This window comes from Rhododendron vialii, chromosome 13a, assembly GCF_030253575.1.
Source record: "Rhododendron vialii isolate Sample 1 chromosome 13a, ASM3025357v1".
Taxonomy (NCBI): domain Eukaryota; kingdom Viridiplantae; phylum Streptophyta; class Magnoliopsida; order Ericales; family Ericaceae; genus Rhododendron; species Rhododendron vialii.
The window spans coordinates 4,181,463-4,199,004 of NC_080569.1; the positions used below are offsets into that span (position 1 = coordinate 4,181,463).

Consider the following 17,542-nt stretch of genomic DNA (forward strand, 5'->3'; position numbering starts at 1 on the left):
TTCGCTGATCAGGTCATTGCATGTAAACCACACCTGCGCGCGTCAATCTCAGTCCAGCGTGTGCCAATAGGTTTAAACCCACAGTTCTTGCATGGCGTTCTTCGACTCATCATTACTACAGATGGTGAAGATGTTATTGATTGTGAACCAATATTGGGTTATTTACACAGGGGGATGAAAAAAATTGCAGAAAACCAAACAATTATACAATATTTGCCTTATATAACAACTTTCATTCCTCTGAGCTCTAAAAGGACCATTGCACACCTAGGATAAACCACGCAATTAAATGTCAGCTTGAATATACAATTACAAACGATTGAATGGGTCTGAAAGCCAAATAAATGAATAAATACACCCCATAAACAATGTGGGGATATAACAGTGGCCTAAAGCCAACTTACCCATACAAAGGCCACTCACTGGTTAAGGACAAACCAGCGTGCGTAGGTAAGCCACTGGCGCGCGCCAGTTTGAGTCATCCTTCCAGTGTTTGGTTTTACATGTCGTGGGTTTTAATACATGTCCAGAAAAATCCTAGAGGCATTCCAACAGAACATAAATGAATATTGAAAGACAACTATCAATTTTATCATAGAAAGCACTAAACTGGTTATTCACATGTTTAGGATGATGTATATACAAATAAAAACACAAAAGAACAAGGTTCCTATCCCCACATAAGATCTGCACGTGCAACCACAAAGTGGCACGCGTGAGCTATGGACTGGCGCACGTAGGTCCCCTGTGCCACGGTTTTTGAAATCTTGTTAACTTTAGGGCTAGAACTAGTATTGATTACCAGCTTTGGCCTTGCCAGTCCCCCTCAAGGATCAGAACAGAATGGACAGTAGGTGTTAGACCTTTGTTTTTAGGTTTGAAAGGTGATTGAACTTTGAACTTTGAGGCTTGAAAGGTGATTATGTGTTGGTAGTTGAGGAACAAATGAGTGTGTTGTTGGAGTTGATGGTGTTCTTGCTTGATTTACTCACTTTCTTACCCTTTTTAGCGACTTTTTGCCTAGTCAAACTTGGTAATTAACCCTTGGCTTGAAATAGGAAATGGCTTATATAGAGGGAGATGGTGAGAGAGAGCACTCTACCAGCCAAGCCAATGGCTGGTAGCTTTGCACCAAAGCTTTCCTTCTCATTGAATGAGAGGGGAAAAGTGATGGGAGAGGTGTAAGGACACTTGCCCCCTCCTGTCCAGAGACTTCTCTCTCAGAGGAGAATAGAACCTTCTCTTGCTGCACATAGCCTTAATCATGGCAAAGCAAGCTGCATAAAGGTGATGAGACATAGCCTTGACGAGCGCGCGCAAGTTGTGGACCTGTGCGCGCTAGTCAGCTTGCCCCTGCCCTAGTCAATGGTCCAAGCTGACCATTGACCAACAGGTGGCATTTTGACCTGCGCGTGTTGGGTTTGAACCAACATGTGACAGTAGGGCTCTGGTTAGGTTCAAAAGGGTGTCAAACACTCAAAGTTTAACCACTCGCCATTTCCCGGGTGCTCTTGATCCGTTTCATCGTCAGGGAAAAAAAAACCGAAAGTAAACTAATTCGCAAGTCCAGATTGGAATGTCTACACACACTCTCTCAACTCTACCTCTCTCAATACAATAGAGAGAAAGCAATAAGGGAAACAAGTGGGTAATGGGGAGGAATCCCCTATCGTTGACACACCACATGAGCGAAACCCAACAATCACCCCCTTTCCCATGTGGGGTAATCATTGCATCCGTTCAACCTCTCTAGTAAGTGAATGTGTGACTTCCAAGTCAAACATCTCAACACCCCAACACTGGAGTGCACCGCCTGACCGAGTGTCTCCTTACTTGACTAGATCTTCCGAGGCTAAACCCCACAACGCTATCTGTCTGCAATCCTGCCACTCTAGCATCTTCTGCATCCCCCGTTGAGTTCCTCCGTACCACCAAACTGAGATGTACAACTTGCAAATCCGGGACATCCTCATCTCCTACTAGTTCTTCGTGGCCCATACCGACATAACCACCGATATGCCCCACCCCCTCATCGGGTGCCCACATCCAAACCCGGATGCCGTCATCCGTGTCTGCTAAACTACGAACGCCCGTGCCCAGTCATAGGATACAATCCGTGACTCCATTTCTCCTCCTCATGCGGCCGCATAAACTGGAGAGGATCCAGTCACAAACATCCCAGAAAGAGAAGAATCCTGCGATGCACCCTGTGTCTCTATCTCAATCCCTCTGTCCGGAGCTTCAATGAACACCCCCGCAAATAGTAACAATCATCACCACAGGCCGGTATCCTGCACACCTCCTGATTCGTATCCAAGCACACATATCCGTACTTCTTAGGTCGCGACTCCTCATACTCCATGCCTATTCGTTCATTGTCGATAAACCCATACTGCTTGTTCCGTACCAAACATAAGCTGCATCTGGTTGTACGCTTCACAAGCTTGTATCGGTTGCCCATCATCATCCTCATGTAGCTTGAATCCCAACTGCAACTCCCGACGATAAGTCTTCGATCCTGATTGAACCAGACCGTCTCCAATCACTATTGATCATCTCCGCAAACACTCGATTGCCCTAATCAACCTCCGATCTCTAAGGTTTGTCAATCGTCCAGCCTTTCCTAGTCAGCTCTCATGAGTCACCACCTGCCACTCGTCCATCCTTATTCCATTTCCAGCTTTCCTCAGCATCCCTGGATCATCCATCTGAAACCGCTCTATCATTCTAGTAAGCGCCTCTGTAACTACCAACCCAAGCTCATCTGCACCCCCAAACCGGGATACAAAGCTCGAATGAGTGTCTCCTTACTTACTAACTCTGCAACAGATCACCACCGAACATCCATGCTGCCGGTGCATGTTGGTTTCTATTTCTAGTTTTTTTTTTTTTGGTGATTCCAGTTATTGACATTTGGGTATTTTTTTTAAAGTTGAAAATCCAGGAAATTAGAAATATGAGTTTGGAGATTTGTGGGGCTCAAATTGGATATTGATAACACTAGTTGATGGAAAAATATAGTTTAAGATATTCAACTTAATATGCAATTATAGAATATATAAGATAAACAAAACAAATAAACAAAATCTAAAGAAATTACATTTTTTTTCATTCTTATCTAATAAACAAGGCTGCCTCTAATGACACGAGCATTTTTCCTAATGCCACGAGCATTAATTATTCTGGTGGGCAAAATGACTCGTTTGTCCTGTTTTGGTCAAAAGCTTTCAGTCCATAAAATTTGTTACCCAAACTATCCTTCTGCAAACGAACAACCCTGATTACTCTTTTTCGACTTTTGATTTCCTATGCTTTCAACTGCAACCATTATCTCCATTTTTCCTTTAAGTTTTGTCTCTTTTCGTTTGTACTTGATCGCCAGATTCATTGGAGTATATACATTCATGATTTGTATTGTTTATCGAAAATGATAGAGGTACAGAAAAAGGAGGAGAGATTTCGTACCGACGGCCGCCGGTGGGCAATCTCCGGCCATCGAACGGCCGATCCGAGCCGTTCAAAAATTCTAAAAAAAAAAACCGAGGGGCCTTGCGCGGGAATCAATGTCATCCGAGGTGTGTAGGGTGCTTGATCGGAGCACCCCTTTTCGTGTGTATAAATATAACTATACATATACACACGAAAAGGGGTGCTCCGATCAAGCACCCTACACACCTTGGATGACATTGATTCCTGCGTAGGCCCCTCGGTTTTTTTTTTTAGAATTTTTGAACGGCTCGGATCGGCCGTCCGATGGCCAGAGACGGCCCACCGGCGGCCGTCGGTACGAAATCTCTCCTCCTTTTTCTGTACATATAGCACTACTCTTAACTCATTGTGTACTTGTATACTTAGGAATTGCTTTTCTAAAGTATATGTTTACGGTTTTATTACATTATTCACGAACTACTATTGTTGAGATCGAACCAATCTCAACGGGTTGGTCTTGTGGTCAAGACTTGAGATTTAGGAGTTTACTCTCTGTTAAGATTTTTGGTTCGAAACCTATTAGATGCTATTAAATTTTGGGGTCAGTCCATATAGAGTTTTGTTCTAACTTTAATTAGGACCTCTGCAAATAGCGATGAGATTAGTCTCCAAAGATTAGTTATGATGTATGAAAGCTGTCTCGGACAACTAAGCTATCAAAAAAAAAAAACTAATATTGTTGAGCCTATGTTTAGTGTTTCATTAGTGTACTTTGTTTGTCGGTAAAAAACAAAAATTAATGTTTTTTTATTTTTTTTAAAAAACCTTGATTTGTTTAGGGAGTAAGATTAGTTTTTTCAATTAAAAAATTGACTTTAGCTCACAATCAAACAAAATAACGATTCTACAATCAAAACAAAATTGTCAATTGGAAAGCACGAGAAATCAAAAGCCTTAGAGCATCTCCAATGTACCTCCATTTCTCTAAAATAGAGGATGGATGTGACACATTGAGCGTAGATTTTATAATTTATTCTCTTTTTTCTTCACTTTTTGGGAGAATTTTTGAGGGACCCACCGTCCTTTTTAGAGTTTGGTCCTCCAAAAGTAAATTTGGTCCTCCAAAAATGGAGGATCAAAAGTAAATTTGAAGTGCAAAATTCCTCCAAACTCTAAAAATGCCGATGGGTCCCTCAAAGATTCTCCCAAAAACTACAAAAAGTGAAGAAAAAATGGAATAAATTACAAAATCTCCACTCAATATGTTACATCCATCCTCTATTTTAGAAGAAATGGAGATAGATTGGAGGTGCTCTAAGGGTAATTCAATTAGGGTTGTTCCTTCAAGGAAGGGTAGTTTGGGTAACTAATGTTATGGATTGATAGCTTTGACCACAAGGGGGTAAGAGTGTCATTTTACCCACCAGAACAATTAATTCTCGTGGCATTATTGAAAGGCCTCGTGGCATTAGAATTTTCCATAAACAAAAGGAAAAATGACGCCCCATGATATGTTTTGATAATTAATACCCATCAAGGACAAGCTAAGAACATTTGTTAATGCTGAAAATGTCCTTGACATATATTAATTATCAAAACACGTCATTGACCGTCATTTTCCCCAAATAAAATCTCAATTCTCCTAAAATATCTCTCTCCTCCCTTGTTCACAACCCCCTCCCCCACGTCTCTCTCTCTCTCAGCCACATTTCCCTCTGTCCCAATTTTTGTTGATTAAAAAAATTCAAAATCCTAAGAAATTAAGAATTGCATTTTGAAGCTTTATCAACACTTCTCTACATTTCCATATAGTATAGTATAGATAGATAGATAGATAGATAGATATAGATAGATATATAGATAGATAGACAGATACCCATAATTGGAATAAAAATGACTTTGTTGTGATGAAGCCAAATAGCTCAAACAAAAGTTGGGAAAAGGGTAACCTAGCAAATACCCAGACGACGGTGCATAAGATTACTCTAGCAATTGGATTAAATCCATGAGGGTATATCCCAGTTGAAAGAGGAGGACTTAGACAGAGAAATACCAACAAGATCAGATTCCGGTGGTCATTTCTTGTTGATAGAGACATGGGAGGAAGTTTGGAAAGAGGGGAAGAAGGGAGAAATTTCTCGAAGAGGAACGGGATATTTTGAGAGAAAGGGTGATTTTCAGCATTTTTCTTTTCTTTTCTTTTCTTTTTTTGCAGCGTGATTTTGAGCGTGGGGCTAGTAGGCTATGTGCTCCCTAGCCCCGTTTCGCTTAGATTTTTGGGTTTTCTCTTTATTCAATTTTTTTCGTATTTATTAATTTTGAGCTTAATTTTTATAGATTATTGATTCGTCTCGTTAAGACAACTCGAACAAGTCATAAACTATACGTAATTTTACCCAAATATTTTTTGAAATATTCAAGATAAAGTCAAATTTTTGAGCTTTTTAAGATTTTTCGGATTTATTTTGTATATTTTCAAATGTATTTGGGTAAAAGCAATATTGTTAATTCTATTCCATACCGGCGTACCATATCAGACATAAAAACGGTACACATAAGTGTTCCGTACCGCCCCAAATATTGGTTGATACCAGTTTGTATCGGACGATACTGGACTTGTACCGGAATCTTGACTAGTATGAAAAAATTGGATTATAGACTTCAATTTAATCTCGGGCAGCTTGAATTTTAAGATAATTGAGCAAAACTTTGAGTCTATATATAATACTAGGTGAGCGGCTCGTGCTAGCACGAGGTGTCTCATGCCTGTTATTGGTAGGAGGTGTCTCATGCCTGCACAAATAGGAGCAAGTAAATATTCAGTGATTTACGTATAATATTCATACAATAGAATTCTATCTTACATCCAAAATTTTGGATACAAAGTATACAACAGAAAAAGAAAATGCCACAAATAATGGTCAAATACACATTATTTTCTAAAGACATGTAATAGGTATGTAGTTTTACATTGCCCACAAAGCAATCCCAAACCAATAAAACAATTGCTGATCAAAGGCATCACAAATTTACAAACTCAATTTCATTATATCAAAGTACAGAAATTCATGTAACTGAACATACAATGGATCAGAAAAAATGAAATTCACATGCTCATACGCAAGGCCTTTGAAGAAATTGATACAGCTTCCAGCTGATTAACTTCATATGCAATACTTTGAAGTCACGGCAAAGCTAATTACACAAAAGGGAGTTTCATACATCTTCATGACAAACAACATGAATCAAAAGATTTGTCTCGAGTTTTTAGAAAGGCTTCTAGCTAGAATAGTAGACATGGCTACAAAAGACTACTGTTGAGAGTGCCTTCGTTCCACACTTCTTCAGGGTGTTTGTTGATCAAGAATTGTGTCGTAGACAGAGTGGACATTGAAGACGCATTGGGTAACTGCTCCATACGTGTACATGGATGCCTTTAGGATGAGGACCCATTTTTTCGGAGTGGTTAACTTCTGAATCATTTCAACTGACCCACACATTCAACTCCTTCAGGGCAGCTGCAAATCTGCACCCAGAGTCATTTAATCAGATCAAGAGAGAATGAAGAAGGGAAAAAAAAAATAAAGGCATTTTGTAGTGGAAGTACAAGTAAAACCAATTCATAATGCAAGTTATGGTATCTCAATACCGGCAATAGTGATATCCCCAAAAATCACTCCAAAAACCACAACCAGAAATATTTCAGAACATTGGTTGCATTCACCCCATAAAACTGGAATTCTAGGATACCTAAGTCTAGCTCCCGAACTGCACGGAGAGAGAGAGAGAGAGAGATTATAATCACCTAATAATCTGTTGATGCAAAGTACTATCTACAAATACGAAGATGTCGGCACACACCCAAAAAGAGAGAGAGAGAGAGAGAGAGAGAGAGAGAGAGAGAGAGAGAAATCATTATAATCAGCTAATAATCTGTTGATGCAAAGTACTATCTACAAATACGAAGATGTAAAGTTCAAAGGTGTTCGTGATAATTATAGACCAGGCAGCCAACAATGGAGGAAAATTGTGTTTCAATTGTAACATACAGTCTCTATGATCACTTGGAATTAAATAAATTTACTTATCCTCCATAGATAGCTTTCATGTCCATGACTGGAATTAAATAAATTTACTTACCCTCCACAGATAGCTTTCATGTCCATGAGATTCCTTACAGTGTATCAGCTTATCCCCAACCCATTGAGATGACTTATTCACCACTCGCTTGCAGTGCTCATGGTCGGCTGAGAAATGCTCCGGAGCTGCCTGCCATAAACTCCAACCTGGGAACTCAACAACCAGTAAGGTGGTTTTTCCAATCTTAATGGCCATTGTTCTGGCCATTGAGACCCCCTTTCTGATGCATAAACAGGGACCTTGTGCAAACATATGCTTGCAATGGTACGTACCTATACATCACAGAGATTAATTAAGGGCAGTCAGAAACTCAAAGGAATTGGTGTATGAAAACCGAGAAATCTGCTTTGGTTTCTCCAAAAGTTCACATACGTTCTGCTTAAAAACGTATTTTTTGTTCACTGAAAGGTATCGAACGACTCTAAACCATAAGAAACATAAATACAGGGAAATAAGTAAAACATGAATATATTTTAATTGTGCAATTTTATCTTCCACAGATAGAAGGTTTTCTTGGAAACCCATATCGCTAAGAAACCGGATAAGTAAAGCACATATTTACAGAAGCAAAAAATGTACCAGGCAGCATTTGGATCATCAGACACTTGGCAGACAGGATGCTCATTTTGAGATCTTTTCTCATAGCATTCATTTGATGCTGGCTTCTGAAATATAGCTATTCCCACTTGATTCACTCTATCCTTAGTTATTGAGACAATCTCCCAGTATATTGACTTCAGGAGTAGAAGAATACCTGGAGAATCATCTACCATTCCATATCTCAACATCTTCAGAAAGTTTCTGGTAAACAGGAGTAGCAGACCAGACGAAGAAACCTCCAAGTCGCAGCACACGGTTTAGCTCCAATAGAAGTTTACCGCCTGCATTTGTAGCAAACTAATTTTTTACACAAAAATAATACATCATGTTTATTGAAACGACATTGATCGCATAGGCCAACACTGTACTTTCACTGCACATGAAAAGTGTCATTCAAATCCACAAGTCCTATGGACTCTAGAACAAAAAGAGAAAAACGGAGAGTGAAACAATTACCCTTTCAGATGCAAAATGATGGGTAGGGCTGAAGCTTGGATACGCTTCAGATAAAACTCGGCTGAAACAAAATAGCCAAATGGCAAATGGATTACCAGAAACTCATAAAACTCATTGTTTCATCAGAAAAGTCAAGCAAAATAGCAAATGACTACCAGAAATCAAGTTTTATCTTTTCTCACTCACGTGTGAATCCACTATCCAACTCGGCCGAAAAAACTCATCCAACCTAGATGTACCAACTACACCCACCATCACGCCAACGATCGAGAGAACCAAAGCCAACACACACGCCGTAGACATCAAAAACTACCACACACATCGTAGATTTGTAGATCAACTGTTGGCCCATTTCTTCTTTGCTTTTACTCCCAACAGAAAACCCTAAACCAGAATATGCAGAACGGAGATAGTCTTTTTTGATCGAAGAAGAAGTCAGAGAAAGTGGAATCCAACCTGACCGGAACGAGTAACAACCGCCGACAGGATTGGAGAAAGAACACCGTACAACAACCGATCGGAATATTCACCGCCAAGAAACCCTAAAAATCGTCTGGAAGCATCTCGGCTCTGTTAAGGTCTAGAGAGAGAAACAAAAAATGTATACGTTGGTATGGGAAGGCGCCCAACGTCAGCGTGACACATTACAACAGAAAAAGATGAAATTACCCTAAGAAGCACATAAGAAGGTCGCAAGGAAACTATATCTTGATAATCAGGCCATCAATATCTGGACACGAAATCCAACCCTAGAAATACACATCTTTATGTGTTCACGGAAACAGTTGACAATTGGCCAAGACGCATAAACATATGCGAAACCGGGTAAAATCCAAGCAAACAACAATCGAAACCTTATGTACAGGCCTCATACAACAGGTCTACACAAATAACACTTCAAAATACTATTAATCCCTGAGAAATTGACACACACTATCCCAGAAACCATCCACGAATACCTAAAAAGACTACAATACAATAACCAAACCACACCTCCATACTGATTCCGGCCACATGCACAGAACAAATTGAACAAGAAATATACATTTTTGTATTTGCGGGAAGCCCTCACAATGGCCAAAAGATATAAACACAGGAAGAACTGGAATCAAATCATGTAAAGACATGTAACATACTAAATTTCAACATACAACGAAACACCAACCTGGGAGGGACAGACAAGCACCGACCTATTATGACTATCCAAATTCAAGATGAGCATGGCAGATATAATACCCATACCAGCAGTACTACTGCTTGCATTTTGGTGAAACCGATTAACGATCTTATGACTATCCAATCTCAAGATGAGCACGGTATTTGGACCGAAAGTTGATCTGAGGTGAGCTGCACAGTTGCTCGTATTATTGCCGGACATTGCAAGAAGTCGCTCATTTTTTCCTTTCGAATTGGCCCAAAAACCATCATTTTAATTTCTTGTTGGTATTAGCGCGGTGTCATATTAAAAATCTTCAGGAAAAAGCTTAAACTATCAAGAAATGAGGCTAACAGAGAGTCGCGAGTCTTCTGACCCCAAAACCCATTTTCATCATTTCCACTGCAGCCTCAATTTCCTGATTTGAGAATTATGAAACGACAAATTGTGATGCTAAATTGTATGGATTGAGACTTGAGAGTGCATTTGAGACATGCCTAAGATTTTGCGAGGCAAATCATAATTTGCTTCAGAACCTTAAACTATAACATCTTAGCCTGATGATATGTATAAAGTTATCTAGGACTTGACAGTTACCAACGCTTCCTATGTTTATAAGGAAAACCAACATCAAAACCCTCGATCAGCAACGAAGAAACCCTAAACACGCAACTGCACACCGAAATCAACCTCACGAAAAAACACGCCAGAAAAACATGCAACTGTAGAAACACGCGTCCATAAATCGACATAGAAAAGAAAAATCCAAGAAACAAGAACAGAACCTGACGGAACGAGTAACAACCGCTAATTTCACCATCAGGGTCACCCGTATACCATGACCATATCTATATTCACAAACTGCTGCACTCACAATAGACCTCAAGGGATCGTGGATTCATAAAACAAATGTGGAGAGACAAATTTGATTGTTCTTATGGGCCAGAATTGGAAGCTCGGACCGGAGATTCAATGGGAAGTTTTTGCCTGCTGTGGAAATCACCGGAAATTAGAGAAGTGGTCCATTGAATGAAGACATACAAAAACAAAAGACAAATATACCAAATAGAGATTCAAGAAACTTTTTCTACATCAGGAAGACTTTTTCTCCTAATTTTTCTCAGCAATCAGACCACCACATAGCGTATAATTTTTGCAGCAAAAAGAAGTCCAAATTGACCAACAAAATTCTAGATTGTCTAAAGGTAGAACATGTATCTATCAAAAATAGAAATCTCCAAAAAGGAACACTCACCTTGCTTGGATTGACATTTTGGGAGTAACTTTTAACTATTGGCACAGTTTTCAATAAATTTATCTCTCTATCTCTTTCCACTCATTACCACTCCAACTCTCAAAAATAACTTTCTAAAATCTAAACCAAACAAAGTGACTAAATTTTCCCAAAAAATTCACCAAACTGATCAAAGCTCAAGTTCTTTGACTTCTCCACATGTAAATAAACATAACTAAGACCAATTTGTTTATGGGTACATCGGGTCAAGGGGAAGAAGACCATGAATCAGAGGGTGTCTCCCTTGGATCCATGTACTTCATTGCTACACTTCTTTCTTAAAACATGTTGTGGGTAAAATCCATGTATAACTATTAGTATAGACAAATCTTTCCTAGTACCAAAAATGTACTGAAGTTCACAGAGTCTGATATCATGCACGATAGAACAATGCCTACAATCAAGACCACATGAGAGAAAATTGCATTTGAGAGAAAATTTAAGGGAGAAGGGGGAGGGAGAAAAAATTGAATTCTCACCACCACTTGAGGGGTATATTTAAAAGCAAATGCATTCTGACTAAGCTCAATTACTTTTGAAATATCACACAAACGAACATAAATAAAAATGTGAAAGCCAATACTTTAAGGGGGAAAGCCAAAAAAAATACACGAACAACCTACCTAGAATAACTCCATTAAGCAATAAAAAAAATCAAGCTTGGAAACAAACCCCACTGACCACCTACTCTTTGAAGTGCTGAGCAGAGTCGAGATACGCAAGACCTGGTTCCCAAGCTGAGCATGACTGGCACCCGAGACCAGAAGTGCCTACAATAGTATGAAACAGAAGGAAATTTCAGAAAGCTACTTAATGTGAAATAATAATTGCGCATTCAGCCAAACAAATTTAATAAAAGTAAAATGTATGGTCTGGTCTAATGATGAAAGGTCAAATAGACCAGATCACGGACATACCAGACTCATATTGCCAGCAGTTTCAACATGTTAGAAATGTTTTACGCACAAGATTCTGTTTCCTCACAAGAAGTTCCGTTTGGGATACATTCAAAGTTAAATTTGGTATTTAGCATTTTACCCAAAAAAAAAAATTGGTATTTAGCATGTTTAATATACACGTCAACTATAATGAGAAACATCTTCGGGTGTAAACTTTTGCGGTCATCTTTGTCAAGAACACTAAAGATTTACAGAGTTCTAATATTCTTAAGCGGTTACCGATCAATCACATTTCTTTGCAAGACATCTACCTTTTTTCCCCTCAACTGGAATTGCTCCAACTGATTCGTGTAAACCTACAGTCATTTAAGGAAACTCACTTTCTAGACTTCTCGATTCAAGGGAAAACAAATGTCAAACTACAGTTGATTACTCTCTTATGTCGCAAATGGGAACCTATTCATTTTTTCCCCAATCCGTAAGTCAATGCTTAGAAGTGTTATGAGAAGCAAATCAAACTAGGCAATAGATCATATGAGAAAGTCCAACTATACAGACCCATTGTCAATTTACTGGCCATTGTTCCTATATTTTTTCTCAACTTTGATTTTCGTGGGTTGAATTGAAATACCTGTTCAATAAACTTGGTTAGCCCAACAGGCCACCCTTGCATTCCTTTTTACGAAATTGTGGGTGCTCATTTTTTTTGTTCATACGTACACCAATTTGAGCGACATCCACAATAATCGGTACACAAAACAAAACAACTCTCCCTTCTGGGTGCTATTCGTAATGTAAAAAATGCAAGACATCTCACAATAACTGTAAAAAGCGATAAAAAACAGCCAAATCATAGTTAGTGGCTCTATGAGCATATCTTGGCAAGATATTGGATGAACACTATCAAAAAAAAAAAGACAAATAGATTAATAAATTTCACCTTTCGTTCTTGAGAGAGAGTTCCAGACCTCTGAACGAGACCGTTGATACTCCGAGACGACAACCGAGAGAGACTGTTGTTCTACGAAAGAGAAAATTTGTAAAAGAGGGAAACACCATTACACCATTACACCAAGTGAAGCTCATCCTATTTGTCGCAAGGTTGATACAAAATACACGAGGGCTAGGGAAGATTATGTTAGTCAAGTTCTACTAACTCGGACTTTAATTTCAAGTGATTGGATTTGGCTACAGCCTCCACGCATACTTTTTTTTTAAGTAATGTAGTATGTCCCGGAGTAGCTTGTGGGCTTCTCGGCCCTCTAACAGTCGTTGCACATGCTTATGAAAAAGTGGGCTAAATACTACATGTATTGAACTTCGACAGCGGAGAATCAAAAAGGCAGACTACTTCACCCACACCATTGTTCTAGACTTCTTGATTCAAAGGAAAACGAATATGTCAAACTACAGTTGATTACTCTATTATGTCGCAAATGGAACCTATTCATTTTTTCCCCAATCCGTAAGACAATGCTTAGAAGCGTTATGAGAAGCAAATCAAACTGGGCTATAGATCATATGAGAAAGTTCAACTATACAGACCCATTGTCGATTTACTGGCTATCGTTCCTACATTTTTTTTGAACTTTGATTTTCGTGGGTTGAATTGAAATACCTGTTCAAGAGACTTGGTTAGCCCAACAGGCCACCTTGGCATTCCTTTTTATGGAATTGTGGGTGATCATTTTTTGGGATCATACGTACATCAATTTGAGCAACATCTACATTAATCGGTACACAACAAGACAAATCTACCTTCTGGGTGCTGTCCCGAATGTAAAAAATGCAAGACATCCCACAATAACTCTGAAAAGCGATAAAAAAAACAGCGAAATCATAGTTACGGGCTCCATGAGCATATCTTGGCAAGATATTGGATGAGGCCATGCATGATCCGGCATAAGCATAGACTTCAAGTGAGTAACAGAATTATCTCAATAACTTTGTATTCCCTGTTGTGTTGGCAAACTATATTCCATGTTATCAAATCCCATAGGGAAAAAAAAAAGATTTCATGAACCCAACAAATTAGCTGACCGTAGAAATTTTTATTGCGAGGGGATATGTGATCAAAACAAGAACTACGTACTGGAACGGATTTTTCTACCAAACCTCTTATTTTTTTATAGCAACAAATATTTGTGGTGACTTTGGCCAATGCTCAAGGACAAAGCCAAAAGGAAAACTTAAAAAGTAGGAGTATCGACTACGTCAATACTCGGTGCGAGAAGGGGAAAATGTGGGAAAGAGAATATACCACGAAAAGGATCTTCATTCAAACTACCATACAATCACCAAATCATACCTAGAAAGGGGAAAAACAAAAGTTAGTTACCCAGTGATTGAGATGAGCCCACAACTATGATACAATATACGAAGAAAAGGTAAGACACAAATGTCATACCCGTTGATTTGGAGCAAACTATATTGGATATATTGTATGGGATGGCTAAATGTTGATTGCCATGACGAAAGCATAATTGATAACCAATGGATTTAGGAATCTTTACTATTAACACAAACGCAAAAGGAGGGAAAAGGGTATGCTAAATCTAGGGGAATAACATTGCAAATTAAGTTGATATAGCTACTAATGCAACCATGAACATAAAGTGGTTCTGAAGGAAAACCATAACCATATATCACATTAGGTTCAAAAAGAGCTGGCTTGAGGTCATGTTTTTCACCGAGAAGATTAGAAAGCATAGCATAAGTCATATGTTGTAAGTCTGGTAGCCATGAGGGTTATATATACAAGAAGAGAATGATAGCAACGAAACATTCCATATTCACAGAACGTGTTAAAGAGGGAACATTAATTGTAGAAGATTTAGCATTGAAGTGTTTGTGACTTCATTGCCAAAAAAAAAACCCTCTACTTTTGCAATGATCCCATCCAAATCAGTTGGCCTCAAGACAGATCTTCAATCTGAGGAAAGCATTGAACTCTATACTATGAGGCATCAACATCCTCGAAAATGAGTCTTCTACTTCCCTGTGTCTACCTAACTCCCAATTTTAAAAAGCATCAAGGGCCTATAAGCCCCACCATCAGCTACTTCATGATATACCAAAATTAGCATCTGCAGGTGCTTCTGGTTTTGAATAGAAGCCCCAACACAACACAACACAAAACTAAATCCCACTTTAGAGAATACCCCAAGACTCCCAATCTTAGAAAACCAGACATTACACCCCACACTTTGACTCATATAATACTCAACTTAGACACCAAACACAAAATCAGACACTGGCCACACCAGAACCCAAACATACACTCACATTCTATTACCATACGTACCCACAAGCACACATGTGGATCTTTGAAGGTTGCATCCAGAGCATATATTTCAAAATCGCTTGGAGTAGCATGGGATCCGTATATGAAACCATTAGATAACAATCACTGAATGAAATGACAAGTATCACATGATAAGATGTGAAGCCTTAGGATACAAATTGTACAAACTTGTTCATCCACAATAAACTTTATTAGATACCTATTACATAACCATCAAAATATGGACTAAACAAACAATAATCAAGTGAAAGCCATGAGTACAATGGGTAAAACCATATTTTCTTAACCCCAATGGATTGGCCAAGTGGCCAAGGATTGGGACTCAGGGTTTGAGACCTTGAAACCTCACAGGTGCTATCAAATCCTTTAGGGCCAATCCATGCCTTTAATTGGGATCTCCACAAGTGGGCGGTGGGATTAAACTCACAAGTTTTACAAAAAAAAACAAACATATTTTCCTGGCATCCAAAAGAAAGAGGAGGCTCATAGTTTCCCTCAAACAGAAAATCCCAGATATCTTTCCTCCCAAACAATAGAGTTGAATTAATTAAAACCAAAATTCACCCACTGTGCATCAAGTTTTGAAGGCTGCAAGGATATATGGAGCTAATTAATTTTCTTTTTGAAAAAAAAAACTCACGTGTTGAGTATGTGAGGGAGTAGGCAATCAGAGATGCGTTTAGATGGCTTGTACTCATAAGCTCCCTCGCAAAGCCCTTCTCTTTGCTCATATCCTTTACAGCGTCCTCGTAATCTTTCATTACATAATCCAAACAAAATCAGAACAGCAAAAAACCCACACTTCCATACTCACTCTGGTCACATGCACACGAGAAATTGAACGACAAAATCACAATAATCGATCTACAAATCTGTTCACACCGTGCTCAAAACGTAATCGACCTACGAAACGTGATAGAATATGAGCAAGCTCCAACCACAAAAGAGAGAAACAAAATGAATATAAAATGGTAGAATATAAAATGCAGCATAACTTCTCCTTTTAATATATATCTTACCTTCTTTTCTCTTCCCAAAAAAATTAAGTTAGATTCTTGTACTATTTCTGATGGTAATGTCGAGACTGGACACTATGCTGATATGATTGGAGCAAGTTACACACTCGGTCCCATTTATGATCGACATAGCAAGCATGGATTGTTCCATTGATTTAAGTCATCATTTCCTCTTCAGAATTATTTGTGTAAAAATCAGAGTCTTTTTGTAGGAAAAAGCCAAGATCTGTGCGTACGCCCCCATATTCCTCAATATTGATTAAGCCTTGGATAATGTGCCTCATTTTACCCTTTTGTTCGTTTCATGATTGAGCTCAATCTTCCATTTTAACAATTTCCTCTAACACAAAAAACAACCACCCAAAAAACACAAAACAACCACAAAAGGAAGCTAGCACACCGTAACTTTCCTCAAATGCAAAAACAACCACCCAAAAAGATATGCTCATGACTCAAATAATCAACCCATAACCACTGAAACCTTTGATTGTTCACCAATAAACCGTAGGAAACACCATTTGGTAAGTGCAATAATGACAAAACGAAGTAACACCCAAATCACAGTGAAGAAAATAAATTCAAAAAATCACAAAAATCAAGCCAAACCCTAGAAGGAGATACAGAAGCCGTCAATCTAAGCAAAGAACAAAGAAACAAAACGAAGCAACCGGAAAACACACAACACGTCCATAAATCGACATAACAACCGATAATTTCACTACCGGATGAACGAAAGGAACATCAGCAAATCACAAAGTCTCCGGCGAAGAACCCTCCAACACTGTCTCCTCTCTCTCAAATCAACCAAACTCAAGCAAGCAATAAACCTGAACAGTTATCTGTCGACGCTCAGCAAACAGGCAGAGAACCCGGAACATGCAAACAGAGAACTCGAAGAGAGAGGAAGCAGCGCACAGAAGATAGCTATCAAGGAGATACGACTCCACAGGTTTAGATCCTCACACTCGTTTCTTCCAAGAGCAACACCTACCACCGATCAACAACGGGGGACCATGCACGCACGTCACCGTCCGTCGCCCAGGCTTCTTCTCCCGTTCTTTTGTCGCTGTCTCCTCTCTCTCTTTCTCTCTGTCTCTCTCTGCTGTCTGCCCCAAACTAGACGAAGCAAAGAAAAAGGCAGAAGCAAAGCAGAGACGTGGCTTGATCTAGCCCACATTCTTCACATGAAGCGGATAAATGCCCTCGGTGTCAAAACAAGTAGCTCTCCAATTGAGGGGCACAATTGAA

General features: G+C 39.1%; 1 protein-coding gene across 2 annotated transcripts; it reads right to left on the reverse strand.

The window, feature by feature from the left end:
- Nucleotides 1-6,457: 6,457 nt before the first annotated feature.
- LOC131314043 (uncharacterized) lies at nt 6,458-12,105 on the reverse strand. 2 transcript variants are annotated; one of them, XM_058342538.1, is made up of 5 exons: nt 11,764-12,105; nt 10,567-10,771; nt 8,149-8,450; nt 7,570-7,841; nt 6,458-6,955 (listed from the first exon to the last, which is right to left on the reverse strand). In XM_058342538.1, the coding sequence occupies exons 3-5, from the start codon at nt 8,219-8,221 to the stop codon at nt 6,908-6,910; spliced, it is 393 nt and encodes a 130-aa protein (XP_058198521.1). In that variant the 5' UTR covers nt 8,222-8,450; nt 10,567-10,771; nt 11,764-12,105; the 3' UTR covers nt 6,458-6,907. The 2 variants fall into 2 exon arrangements, with proteins under 2 accessions (XP_058198521.1, XP_058198520.1); XM_058342537.1 differs by lacking the exons at nt 10,567-10,771; nt 11,764-12,105 and having other exon boundaries at nt 8,149-8,970.
- Nucleotides 12,106-17,542: the final 5,437 nt, after the last annotated feature.

Bases quoted from the DNA above. Each gene is read 5' to 3' on its own strand.
- LOC131314043 (XM_058342538.1), bottom strand. From the start codon at position 8,221: ATGAATGCTATGAGAAAAGATCTCAAAATGAGCATCCTGTCTGCCAAG. The intron at 7,842-8,148 runs GTACATTTTTTG...TGTGATGTATAG, and splicing joins GATGATCCAAATGCTGCCTG to GTACGTACCATTGCAAGCAT. The intron at 6,956-7,569 runs GTAAGTAAATTT...CTCTGGGTGCAG, and splicing joins ATGAAAGCTATCTGTGGAGG to ATTTGCAGCTGCCCTGAAGG.